Source organism: Lycium ferocissimum, chromosome 5 (assembly GCF_029784015.1).
Source record: "Lycium ferocissimum isolate CSIRO_LF1 chromosome 5, AGI_CSIRO_Lferr_CH_V1, whole genome shotgun sequence".
Taxonomy (NCBI): Eukaryota; Viridiplantae; Streptophyta; class Magnoliopsida; order Solanales; family Solanaceae; genus Lycium; species Lycium ferocissimum.
The window spans coordinates 71,253,395-71,267,451 of record NC_081346.1 but is presented as its reverse complement, the minus strand read 5'-3'; the positions used below and the strand labels follow the sequence as shown (position 1 = coordinate 71,267,451).

The 14,057-nt window shown below is 30.1% G+C and overlaps 1 protein-coding gene across 1 annotated transcript; it reads right to left on the bottom strand.

Annotated features, from left to right (window-relative positions):
• Positions 1 to 6,561: 6,561 nt before the first annotated feature.
• Positions 6,562 to 7,461, bottom strand: LOC132057291 (protein S40-4-like). The gene has a single exon (XM_059449827.1). It carries the CDS (start codon positions 7,370 to 7,372, stop codon positions 6,878 to 6,880), a length of 495 nt encoding a protein of 164 aa, XP_059305810.1. The 5' UTR covers positions 7,373 to 7,461; the 3' UTR covers positions 6,562 to 6,877.
• Positions 7,462 to 14,057: the final 6,596 nt, after the last annotated feature.

The following is a 14,057-nucleotide window of genomic DNA, read 5'->3' as shown; positions in this document are numbered from 1 at the left end:
TTTTCTAGCATGCTTTAATCAGCAGTACTCTAAATTGTTTATGTTCATAAAATTTACTAGATTGACATGATTTGTTTATGTTTGTGTTGTTCAACAAGGCGTTCTTCGAATGTACATTCTTTCAAAACAAATTGTGACTAATTCAAACTGTTCAATACTGATCATGATAGTAGTAAAAAACAATGTTTTAAACTCTACCCTCCTTTCATTTCTTTTACTTTATGCAAAGACATCTCTGGAGCATGTTCCTAGCGAAAAACTCCATTATGTAATAACTTTTAGTTTTTATAAAATTATAATTATAATAAATACATTTAAATAGCAAAAAAAAAAAAAAAAAAAAAAAAGTTGTAAATAAGTTGCTAAAAAATTAAAGAAAAATATAAATAAGGATATATATATATATATATAGATTGTTATAATTATGCATTTTTTTTTTCCTTTGGAGCGGCATATATATATATATATATATATATATATATATGATTGACTTTTAAAAAAAAAACTAATTATAACAATCTATATATATATATATGCACTTATTTATAGTTCTTCCACCCTCACAAAAAGTCTAATTGATGAGTCAATCTATTATATTTGTGGGGTTTATGCTACATGCTTAATTTATTTTGTCATGTTAGATTTTCGTTACTTTTGAGTGATTGAGATAAAGTCGAGCGATTTTTTATACAAAATAAAAGATAAATAATTGAAAAAGAATATATATTTACCATTCTAAAGAATAAAAAAAGATTTGACTTTAAATTTAAAAGTGTGTTGTTGAATTACCTTTTTAAAACATTGTCAAGAATTACATGTAACACTTTACGACGTGTGAGTTGACTTGCATTATATAGATTGTCAAGACTTATTTAACAAATGTTTTTTGAATTTTAATTTGAATGACATTTTGCTGTACGTACTAGACGAAAAAAATTATTGATAAATCCTAATGGAATGACATGACTTTGTGTTGTCTGCATGATACTCCTTTAAATTGTTCCCCGACCCTAGATTGACATGATTTGGGCATTTTTGGTACACCCCGCCCCGGGGTTTGCCCCAAAAACGCCTTTTAAAACACTGTAGTACAAAAGGGTAAAACTTACATTAAATCCTTTGGATTAAAGTCAAAACTAGAAGATAAGCATCAAAATCAGAGGATCGATCTAACATCAAAACTTACAAAAATAAACAATCTAATCTAATAAAAAACAAAAACAAAATCATAATTATGCCCCATCCACTGTTAATTAATCAAGATTACTAATCTTAAAAACTACTTTATTTCCAAATAGCATTTCTGACCCTACTCAAAATTAGAGTTGACATTGATGATTCACCCATTTATTAACTCAACGCATTTTGATCAGTTCAATTTTGTTTATTTAAAAGTTAGACTTGATAAGCTATTCAAATTGACCCATGAGAAACCTTGTCAAAATATTTTTTGAAAGATCTTTTTGTTTAGTATGTTATATATATAGTCATAATAAAGAAAAGAAGTTTTATTAGGTACTTAAACAAATTATTAAAAAAATAAAAAATAAAAAATTTAGTAAGCGTTGGACGGGTTAGGCTATGACCCATTAGTTAGCTCATGTTAACTCAACCCCACTCTGCCCAAGTAACTTTTCTCAACCCATTTTACACCTAAATTCAATTCAATTCGCCCATTTGACGCACCTACTTAAATCTCTTCCTTTTAAGTGTCCTTCCAATTCCATCGTATACTGAAAATGGGGTTTGGACATACAGATCAGCAAGTATACAAGTATAGATAGTAACATCAGTTGGACACGATATATACTCTTCAAGCTGCATTGTAATTCGATAGCAAGTTAGCAACATCTTTTTATGATTAGATAGACCCTAATCTTGTGCAACTTCGACGTGAATTTGTCAATATTAGATTCCTTTTACGCTATAATTAATGTAAATCTGCCTAATTAACCTTGATTACAACACAAACAAGCTGCTGTAAATCAAGCTGCGCCCATTGTTTAATTAGTGCCTAATTAATATGTTTAGGCTAATTAGGCCAGTGCTTAATGGATAAGTCTTGTCAAATCTGTCTAACTAATTTAAAGGTTAGTCTCAGAAATTTTGTGACAAGACGTATCTGTTTGGTCTCCATTATTCTAAACATGGACCAAATTAACGTCACTAAACAAATACTCCCTCTGTTTCAATTTATGTGAACGTATTTCCTTTTTAATTAGTGTCAAAATAAATGACCTCTTTCCTCATTTGGAAACAAATTCACTTTATGAAATGATTTACAATCATACAAATATTCAAGACTTATTTTGAACCACAAGTTTCAAAAGTCTTCACTTTTTCTTAAATGTCATGCCCAGTCAAATGAGTTCACATAAATTGAAACGGAGAGAGTAATTAATAAGTACATTATACAGTAATTAAGATGAATTTCAGTAAGAAGAATTTGTTTTACAACTATGAACTGTAGTTATTTTCGCGTTTAATCACTTAAAACTATGTGGATTTATATGGTTTGACGAGCTACGGTTTGCTAATGTGAGTCTCAAACTCGAAAAATTAAAAAATTATGTTTGTGGTAAATTGATTGTCATTGTAAAAATAATTTAAGCAGGATATATTGATTAATCAAAGAAGAACAACATAATTACATAATATTCACCAATTAATTTAGAATTGAAGCATAGTGGGATGTAATTTAATGTAGTATGAGGATTATTAAGACACAAATACTTCCTTCGTACTAATTTGTTTGGCATAGTTTGATCCTATACAAAATTTAAGGAAAAAATATAAAAAAAATTATGGTCTTAAAAGTTTTAGTGGATTCAGAACTAAAAGTTTATGGTTCCTATAAAGAACCTCAAGTTAATATATAATAATAACTGAATTCACAGTCAAATATTTATCTTATTTAGTTAATTTTATAGGGAAAATTTCAGAAATATACAAATTGGTCACTTACATTGCAAAAAATAGCCCAAAACTTACGTTACAAAAAATAGCCCAAAATATACAAACATATACATACATATGCACACAATACAGATACTTATACCAACATGTACAAACATATAAGCAGGCAGAGAGAGAGAGAGAGAGAGAGAGAGAGAGCGAGAGAGAGAGAGAGAAAAGATTGGGTCATTTTTTGTAAGAATTTAAAAAATTGGTCAATTTTGATAAAGATTGTTGCCCCAATTAATATACAATGTAATTTTCTCATTTTATATATATATATATATATATATATATATACACACACACAGAGTCTGAGTAAAAGTTATTGGTTTCTGGGAAACCCATATTACTCTAGGTTTATCTTTGTTTAAATATGTCATAATATTTGTGTGACTATAAAAATGTATAAAATGAGAAGTTTAAAGTTAATTTTTTTAATTATAAAAACAATATGTTCTTTTTTCCAAACAAACTACTAAGAAAATAGTGTTAAATAAATGAATACAAACTCTTTTAATTTTCTTTTGTTTTGCAAAATGAGCTGACAAACATTTATTGGTTGTTTTGATTTTAAAAATGAAAATCCAAGTGACAAGGTTGAGAGGAATGTGTCATAGATAAATACACGTAAGTATATCCAATATAACAGCCTGTACAAAATTTTAAAACTATGGTCCAAAATTAAAGTAGAAGGGTTGTTCACAGTACAATGATCTAAAAAACTTTGAATATGACCTCAATGTCAGTATACAGAATTATTACAATGCATAAGGTCAATTTATTGGTACACATTATCTCTGCATATAAATTATACTTTTTAACTCATATGATATGAAATTTGTAACAAACAAGTCAAGTTACCATTTCTTTAAAGATAAATAAAAAAAAATTAAAAAAAAAGTTTCCCTCCTTAGGTGGCGTGTGATTTTTGCTTCAAAGGATTGTCCAAGCTAATATGTTGTTTTCTCACCTACCACTAAATATCCAAAAGTCTACAGAAACCTCTCTCTCACATACATTTCCTTTTTTAATTTTTCCATATCCGAGCACAAAACATTTCGCGTTCAAACAAGATTCGTAAAAAAGATGTACTCAAATTTAAGAAAAGTTCAGAGAAGAACCGCATCTTAATTCAAATAAGGTCAGGAAATGAACCGTACTTCAAAAATATATAATGTAGTTAGCTTTATCCCGACATGATGTAGATATCAATAATTGATTCCACAACTTGTAAGTAATAACCATGATCTGTAAATCACACGGAAATAATTTTATCTTTGTTCAAGGCTCTCCTTCAATCTTTCCATATTTTCTCTCATTTAAGTTTAAGTTCACCCAAAAATGAAACTACCACATCAAGAAGACAACAATAGGCCCAAGAACATAACTATATACTTTACTTTAATTCTCTCTTCTTTTTTATGAAAAATGTGTTCTGGTGAAAAGCAAATCAAAGGTCATAAAAGCAAAAAAGTACTTACACAAAAGCAAGAAAGATGAGGAATAATGTATATCATTAATCGGAGAAAAAAAAAATTAATTACTTGTTGATAAAATCCTACAACACAATCCCAAAAGCTCATCAAGTTTAAATTTACAAACTAATTAGAAAATCCATAGGATTCTTTAATCCTCTGAGTTGAAGTCACAACTAAAAGATCAACATCAAAAAAACAGAGGATTAATGTAGCCCCAAAAAAAAAAAAAAAAAAAAAAAAAAAAAAAAAACCATTAATCCAATTGACAGCCCCAAATAACTAAACAAAAATTATAAGGGTTAATATCAAAGACCTCCCCTGAGGTTTGACTTTGTAACACTAACCTCCCTTGTAGTTTGAGATATTACGTTCACCTCCCCTATTTTAATATTTTTGTAACGAAACTAATTTAAATGATATATTGTCCATAAAGTTCCGAAACTACCCTTATCTGCCACTTAAATGTAAACCTCCTCTCTAATTTCTAAAAAAAACTAAAAAAAAATAAAAAATCAAGGAATTAATATTTCGTTTTAGTTTATTACGTAGCAACCCGCAATTCTTGCACATAAAAATTTTTGTTATTCATTTTAGCTTTTGCGAATAAAAAATAACAACTAGGTATCTAGTTCATTTGTCCTTGCATTGATTTATATGCCTAAACGATGAATCAGTGATGTTCTCGCATTGACTTGTGATTACTCCTTTAACTTCAGCTCATAATTTTAAAATTTTAATTATCATTTAGTAAATGAAAAAATGTAAGTGAACCACAACAAATTCAATAAAAAGTAACTTACGATCTATAGACCTACTTTAACATTAAATATGGCATACTATTTTCTTCAATCTTTGCAAAATCCATCAATAAATCCAATTATCAGGTAAGGTACGTAATTTATTTATTTTTGTCATCAATTTATGATTATCTGAGGTAAAATTGTTAGAGAATGATATTCTATTAGATACATTCTAACTCCATCCAATTTGATTAAGAAATATATCTACTTTTTCTTTGAGGAAAAAAATAGGTCACTTACAGCTTTAATTTGCAGAGATGGCATAACATATAAACATGCCAAGGAATTTAATATTTTGCTTTTATATCAAGTTATCAGTCCTTGAAATACTTTTTATTTTTTTAGAAATTAGAGAGGAGGTTTACATTTAGCAAAAGGTGGTAGATAAGGGTAGTTTCGGGATATTATAGATAATTTATCATTTAAATTAGTTTCGTTACAAAAGAATAAAAATGCTTTTATGAAACGTAATATCTCAAACCACAAGGGATGTTAAATACATTAAGCCCAAACCTCAGGGATGCTCAAATTTACCCAAATTATAATTATCCCACCCCCCAAATTCACTGCTAATTAATTAAGAATTAGAACTAATCCTCAAAACCACTTTGTTTTCAAATGACATTTCTCACACTACTCAAAAAGTATTCACACCAAAGCAAGAAAGATGAAAGAACAATGTATATTATTAATCATGAAAAAAAAAAAAAAAAACTTAATTACTCATAATTGATAATATCCTACAACGCAATCCCCAAAACTCATCAAGTTCAAAATTACAAACTAGAGTTGAAGTCACAACTAAAAGATAACCATCAAAACATAGAGGATACACCCATCTAACCCCAAAACTTACTAAAAAAGGCAAAAAAAAAAAAAAAAAAAAAAAAAAAAGAAGGTATCTACACTAAGCTAGAAAGATGAAGAACAATGTTATTTGTATTAATCAGAGAAAATCAATTAAAATTAGTTACTACATAGTTAATAAAATCCTACAAAACCGTCCCCAAAACTCATCAAGTTCAAAATTACAAACTAATCAGAAAATCTAATAACACAAAGTTAGATTAAATCCTCTGAATTGAAGTCAAAACTAAAAGATAACCATCTAAACCAGAGGATCAATCCATCTAACCCCAAAACTTACAAAAAACAAAAAACAAAAATCCATTAATCCAATAAACAAAAAAAAAAACAAACAAAAAAACATAATTAGCCTTCACTGCTAATTAATCAAGAATTAGCACTAATCTTGAAAACCACTTTGTTTCCAAATAGCATTTCTCACCCTACTCAAAAAAGTATTTACACCAAAGCAAGAAAGATGAAAGAAAAATGTCTATTATTTATCAGGAAAAAAAAAAAGACAAATTAAATTAATCACTACATAGTTGATCCCCAAAACTCATCAAGTACAAAATTACAAGCTAATTAGAAAATCTAATAATACAAACTTACATTAAATCCTCTGAGTTGAAGTCACAGCCAAAAAATAACCACCAAAACCAGAGGATCAGTCCATTTAACCCCAAAACTTACAACAAAAGAAAAAAAAAACCCATTAATCCAATAAAAAACCCCAAAAAAAAAAAAAAAAAAACATAATTACCCTTCACTACTAATTAATCAAGGCTACTTTCACTAATCTTCAAAACCAGTTTGTTTCCAAATAGCATTTCTAACTCTACTTAAATCTCTTCCTTTTAATGTCCTTCCAATTCCTTCATGTACTGAAAATGAAGCAACTCTTGTCCTTGCTAAATATTCATGTGGGGGTATTCTACTTTCATAATCGAAATCCACGTCATCATCATAATCATAACCAACAACATCATTATTTCCAAAACTGCCCTTCTGATCATTACCTAGTATTTTAGACCAGTCTGGTATATTAACAGGCAATGATGTTGACGAAATTGCCCTCCTATCGCCTTTTTTCGTAGTTTTCTTCGAAATTCTTGAACTTGGTATAGATATTTTTTGTTCAGAATTATGAACAACATTTATTTCTTCAGAATTGGACCACATTTCAGCTTCATCAAATTCAAACTGGAGGGTACTTGTGCTTGAAGGTAGAGGGGTAATTCTGTCTTTTCCACCTAGGAACAAGAAGTTTTTGTTCTTCCTTGTTGCCATTGTCGTAGAAAAGAAAGGGAAATGATTATTTTGAGAGATGAAGAAGAAGAAGAGTGTTGAGTTGTTACTATTTGTTAGGTATGTTACAGTTAAAAATCTGTTCTTGCTTTGATTGAAGTATAGGGATATATATAATAATTGAGTTGTAGTATTGGATAAGCTCTGTTTGATTTTTTTTTTTGGTTGTTATGGTTTTTGTACTATTAGTAGGACTAGGTAAGACTTTACTATCATTAATTAGTACATCGTACCAACGATTAGAGAAGGTAACGTACTTGTACAATCTCTTAAATATTTAAATTATGGTCTATTTTAATGCAGCACTTGAACACATGATAAAGTGTTCAAATAAAATATTTTCAGCTCAAAAAAAAAAAAAAAAAAAAGGTTTGCATATGTCAATTTCTTTAATTATATACATCAATCTTAATTTATTCCTTCTTATTTATCTACGGTAGCTTCTGCTTCTTTTTTCAAACTGATTTATCATGACTTTTTCGCTTTCGTTATTTTCATTCGTACGACTTTGAATTGTTTTTCCTTATCTGACATTTTTTGTCATGCTTTTCGAAATGCCTCAATTTTTTTCGTAAATTTCCTCCTTACCTTCCAGAAAGTTCGAGACACTTTATCCTCTCCAAATTCCATATTGTGGGATTTCACTGAGTATGTTGTTGTAATCTTAATTTCTTCCTTGGAATTAAGATGGAACGAGAATTGAATCTACACATATTGCGTGATAACAAAAGAGGATTCAAAATTAAAAAATTTTGAGTTTCTATAACAATTTCAAGTTAACCCATATAATTGAACTTCTAGATTCACCCCTTACGTGATAGATTTGTGGAATTAGGAGCTGAGCTGCGGCTTCTAACTCATATAGATGTATGTGCAATTATATTTACTAATTAATTTCGTTAATCAGCAGGGACAAATCGAGTCCATTTTCTTAACAACTAAACTCAACTAAGAGTTTAAATCTAGATCCATTCATATAATTCAGGAGAAAATTTAACTCTTTCCTTGTTTTTAATAATAACATACATTTATGATAAGTTCAAATTCATGACCACAAAACAATTAAGTGTAAGTGACCTTATACACCTATAAACCTATGATTTAAGATATATACACCTATGTTGCCGAATCTGCAAATAATTTAACGTACAAAAATTTATATGTAGTAATACTTTTTACACGACTAATGCATAAAATTTAAACTTATTATTTAAATGGTAGATCTGACTTGGTGTGATAAACTTTATGGATAAAATAAGCTGAATGCTAGCTGGTTATGGAGGAAAACAGTCAAATAAATTGACTTTCACTTCTTCTGACTTTTCTTTTTATTTGTTTCTAAAAAACCATTCAATCATACACGTGATCCTTCATGAAAGTATCAAATGCGGATCCCAATAAAATTATGGCATGGGTTCTTAGTTCATTAGCAGCTGCCTATGATCCTTCTTTTACGTGTCCCTCTCTTCCCCATATATTTTATTGGGTATAATAAGATAAGGATATAAGATTTAATAAAGACCAGCAATAATAGTGCATGCATCAGTGTAGCTAAAGAAGGATTTAGTCTTTCAAATCTAATAATGTTGTAAAAATTATTTGAAATATAATTGTAGAAATCCTTTTCAAATTTTAGGCATATCGCTGATGATACTATTCTTCAGAATATTTCATTCGATACAATTATATTTTTCAAGATTCAATACTTTTATTTAGTATAAATTAGGACCGGAAACAATAAAGAATGATTTAGAGCCTGCTTTGATCAAGCTTATAACTTAAAACCGGAAACAATAAAGAATGATTTAGTAGCAGAAAAAATCCAATTGATTATTAGAAAGAAAGAAGGATAATATTTTGTGTGTCTTGGTCCATTTCTCGTAGGAATGAGTCTGTGTATATTTAGGTGAAATATTCAGAACGTTACATTGACTAAATAATGACCGTAACATCTAAAGGTAGAAATTCTGAAATAATGGCCATTATATGGAGTTTTTTGCAATTAATCTCAAGCGAATGTATCTGGACATATTTTGATAAGCTTGAAATTGGACTCTTTTTGGTATTCTATTGCACTCTTGGGGGAGAAAATCCATCACTTTTGCCTTTAAACCCATCTTCATGTACGGGAGCCACTTTTCCGTATTTTAGCTCATTACAAATTCACTAAAGGACAATTTCTTTTTTGGAATTCCAGAAAACTCACAGCGTTATTCTTCTTGCACAAGACTGAGAACTTACTCTCTCACATAACAGTCGCAAATCACAAAGGAGATAGGCAAGCCCGGTGCAACGAATCTGATTGAGAAGGCTGCTGGTGAGGGGGATTGATCCCAGGTCTCTCATGTGAGAAACCACTCACCAACCAACTTAGCCAACTTTACAGTTATAAAATAAAAATGTTGAGTTTTTCTTATTACGAGGGACACTAATTTTTCTGTGATGTCCTTTATTTTCCTATCAAACACTACTTGCATATATAACACCATAAAGTTTTCTTTTCTTCTTTTCAATGGTTTTAGTTTTAAGGAATACCTTAGGGAACATTCTAAGAATTTTGATAAAATTTTGTACGAGATGATCACATATTTCAATATAATATTAGAGCAGATAATTATGGAATTGAACTCATATTTAGTGACTCGAAAAAAGGAAAAAATTGTATTTGCATATTTGTTTTATTAAAAAAAAAAAAAAATCAGGTCCACGGGTGAAGGATGTGTAAAGAATATAATTATACAAATAAAAATTGTCATTTTAACAATTTTTAAATTTAGATGAGAGAGTTACATATTTTAAAGAAAAAAAAATATCGCTTCTGACAAGCACTGTGATCTTGAATTATATTTTCAGCACGATACTATGAATCATAAAACTTTTCATGTAACTACAAAATTAGTTGTTGAAAATCACCTAATATATTTTTTCACCAACAACCAGAATATATATATATATATATATATATATATATATATATATATATATATATATATATATCAATCAAATTTCGACAGAATAGCAACGTACTTAAGCCATTATGTAAAATGTCGTAAGACTATTAAAAATTTGTCATTATCCCATTAAACAAGATGGATAACAGTGGAAATTAAAGTAATCGTCCCCTTGGATATTTAGAGAACTATAATTAGGTGCCGAAATAATTCAATGTGAGAACTCTATCTTAACCAGCTTTTCCATTATAATTAATTATATCTTCCTAATTTTATGTAGATTTATCAATCACGAACGGAAACAAGATTTCACTCACCAAAGATTTATAAGCTATCCAAACAATCAATTTACTTTCTTTTTTGTAGGTAGATTTTCTTCTATTCAACTTATAAAACACGAATTTTCGACATAAAATTGATCAGTACTTGTTGAAAACATTTCTGTTTGAAAGTTCAACAAAAAGTCTAATGAAAATTTTGTATTTCTGACGATGTTTCGATGGGAACGGCAGTCGGAAATTAGTAGCGCCATCATATGGATGTGTCCTTTATACACTTTGAGTTATTCATGATCCTGTTACATTCAGGGAGAATCACACCCCAAAAGTTAGATATTGAGGTGAAAAAGCGCAAGGCTGTATAAATTCCATATCAAGCATATATAGTAGCGTCGATTGTAGGACTGGAACATAACCATCTACGGTTGTGCGCTAGAGAATACTAGCACCGGATGAACATTGCCATACCGGCATCACCATTCATGGCATGGTGGGCAACGAGGGTGGTGGGTAGCTCTGATATCATTTGTTACAACCTAGAGAGAACCACACCCGTGTTTCCAACCTATTGGCGGAGAGTTTCAAGATTATATAAATTCCACATCAAGACATATAAGCTAGCATCGATCAAGTGACCGGAACATAACAAACCACCACGCTCGTATCCGTCGTCTCAATCTACCGTGCGCTAGACATTACTAGCACCATACGAACATTGTCATACCGGCACCATTCATGGCACGATGGGAACGAATGACGGTGTGTAGCTCTGATATCATTTATTACAACCCAGATAGAACCACACCGAAAAGTTAGCTGTTGAGGTGGGAGAGCTCAAGGCTATATAAATCTCACATCAAACACATAGTGATATTGAGATGGGATTGAAACATAAGAGATCCAAACAAACATAATTAACTGGAAGTATCTTATTGCTTAATAAATTCATAACTATCTTTGTTATATTTAAAACTAAATTAAGTTCTAAAAAAATTAAAAAAAAAACTTTCCAATCATCTACCCTTTAACTTTACTAGTCCATCTTATTGATTGGTAGATATGGTTCTTTTATTTTTTGTTAAAACTCAAAGCATGTGATGTAAGATAATGGATTCAAATTTGAGGCATGCGATACAAGATAAATAGATAACTAGTTAGATTTGAATAGACTCTACATGGTGTTACTATGAGCTGTATCCGTTGCCAATTCATATTTTTATAACCTTTCATATTTGGAAATGACTGACTTTATATTTTTTTTTTGTTGCTAATATTATACATTTTTGTTGTCACAAAAAAGTAGAAAACAGTTAATTTTAAAAATTAAAAAAAAAATAAAAAAATCGTACACCCATATGCCATGCGTAAAATGAAAGAGGAGCACTCAATTATGTGAGAATGACACGTTGGAAATGTGTTGGATCAATCATTGATGAGGAAATTTAGGTAATTTAAATGCTGCAAAAGAAGATAGCATAGTTTATCCAATAAAAATGACAGGTGGAACGTGGACGAATTAGAAGCTTTAATCAAAGAACTAAAAAATAAAAACCGATAATGTATAATGATGGACTTGATTTCTGTGGGTCACTCTTGTTTTTTTCATCCCATCACTACGACTTTTACAAGAAATAAAAAATGTTCTTATCAAGACACGTCATGATCGCAAGAATTTCTCATCCTAGTCTAAGTAACAGCTTATTTTTTTATGGAAACTTCTCGATTATTTTTTTTGTGGAAACTTCTCGATCTACAAGTAACCTACAATAGTTATTTTGTAGAGTTTTTCTACGTGATAAAATTATAGGATATTGTCAATGAATCAGTTCCAAGTAATATAAATGTCATCATGTTTTGACATCACTTGAGAACCTAATAGTTTGAGTGTTTTAATGTGATAAATTACCGAAAGCGGATTCAAATTTTTAGTTATTCTGAATCTTAAAACAGGATAGCAATTGAGTTCAAAATAAATTATTTATATATTAAGTAAATTATTTAACACAAAAATAAGATTTGAGCTTAAATTACTAAGTTCAATCGAACTCTTAACTTCAATAACAATCAGTCCCAGATTCTCAATCCCGTATTAGAAGGATATTTTCCCAGTTTACTCTTATTGGCATGCTTTCATAGCCACACATAAACGTTTTAATGCAAGCCGTTATGGTTGGAACACTGCCGATCTCCACTAAAATTGGTGGGGAATCCCAAATGGCGGCACACTGCAAGCTGCCATACGTCCGGATTAGGGGTGTCAAATTTGACCCAAAAGGTGATGGCCCGCGCAACCCGTCCAAAATTTTATGGATTGGGCTCAAGATAATTTTATATTGGGCTGATTTAGCCCCAACCCAATATAGTCCATTTTAAAGTTATCTCCAACATAGCCCAATTCTAGCCCATTTTTAAGATTTACTTAAAAATGTCACATATATTAGGTGTATTCAGCTGTATCTGGTCAGTGTATCTGGTCAGATATATGTCACATATATAAGGTGTATTCAGCTGTATTTCGAAGAATTTACAACGTATTTAAAAATACGAAATACAAATAAATTGCAAAAAGGTAGCTACGGTTTGTAAATTTTAAAGTTGTAGTTATACATCGTTGGAACTTATAAAAAGTAGCCTATTTTTTTAAGTTACCCAATTGTACAAAAGTTTTCGTTTTTTAATAGATTAATATTGGACCAAAAGAAACGTAGCATGCGTTTGTGGCTTCAGAGCCCATTTAAGCCCGATGGAGAGCTGAATTGGGCTGGTTATTTGGAGCCCTTTTCAATAAAGTCGTTGTATTCCTCCCATTAATGGCACGCCCTTTGGATATTGGCTACTCATCCATGATGAATATGATGGTGACATATTTTAAGTGGTTAACTTATTTATATAATGGACATTTGAGATCACGTGCAAAAAAATTTCTAAAATTTGAACCGTAAGTGTTTAATAGAAACATTTTTTAGAAACATTTTGTCGTGTGTTCAGGTGTTCAACTAGAACAAACCACAGTTAGAGTGTTTAAATAAAATTTGTTAATAAGTTTGAGGGGATATTAAGCCTGTAAATAAAGGTGGCATGCGATAGTGCAACACATGAACGGCACGTGAAGGCCCATGTAGTAAGCCACAACAACAAATCCAATGTAATCCCACAAGTGGGTTTATGATAGTGATGTACGCGACTTTTACCCCACTTTCATGGGATAGAGTGTTGTTCTTGGTAGGCTCTCGAAAAATAGCGCCAAGAAAATAACAAGAGGTACAAAGCAAATAAAGCAACAATTAGTAATAAAGATTGAAGAATAAGGGCTCATTTGTACAAGGGATAAGGATAAATACTCCCCGGATTATATTTCAGATTTAATTTATCCCACATTTGATTGGGATAAAATGGTGGTATAACTAATTTCGGATTAGTTATCTCGGGATCAGTAGT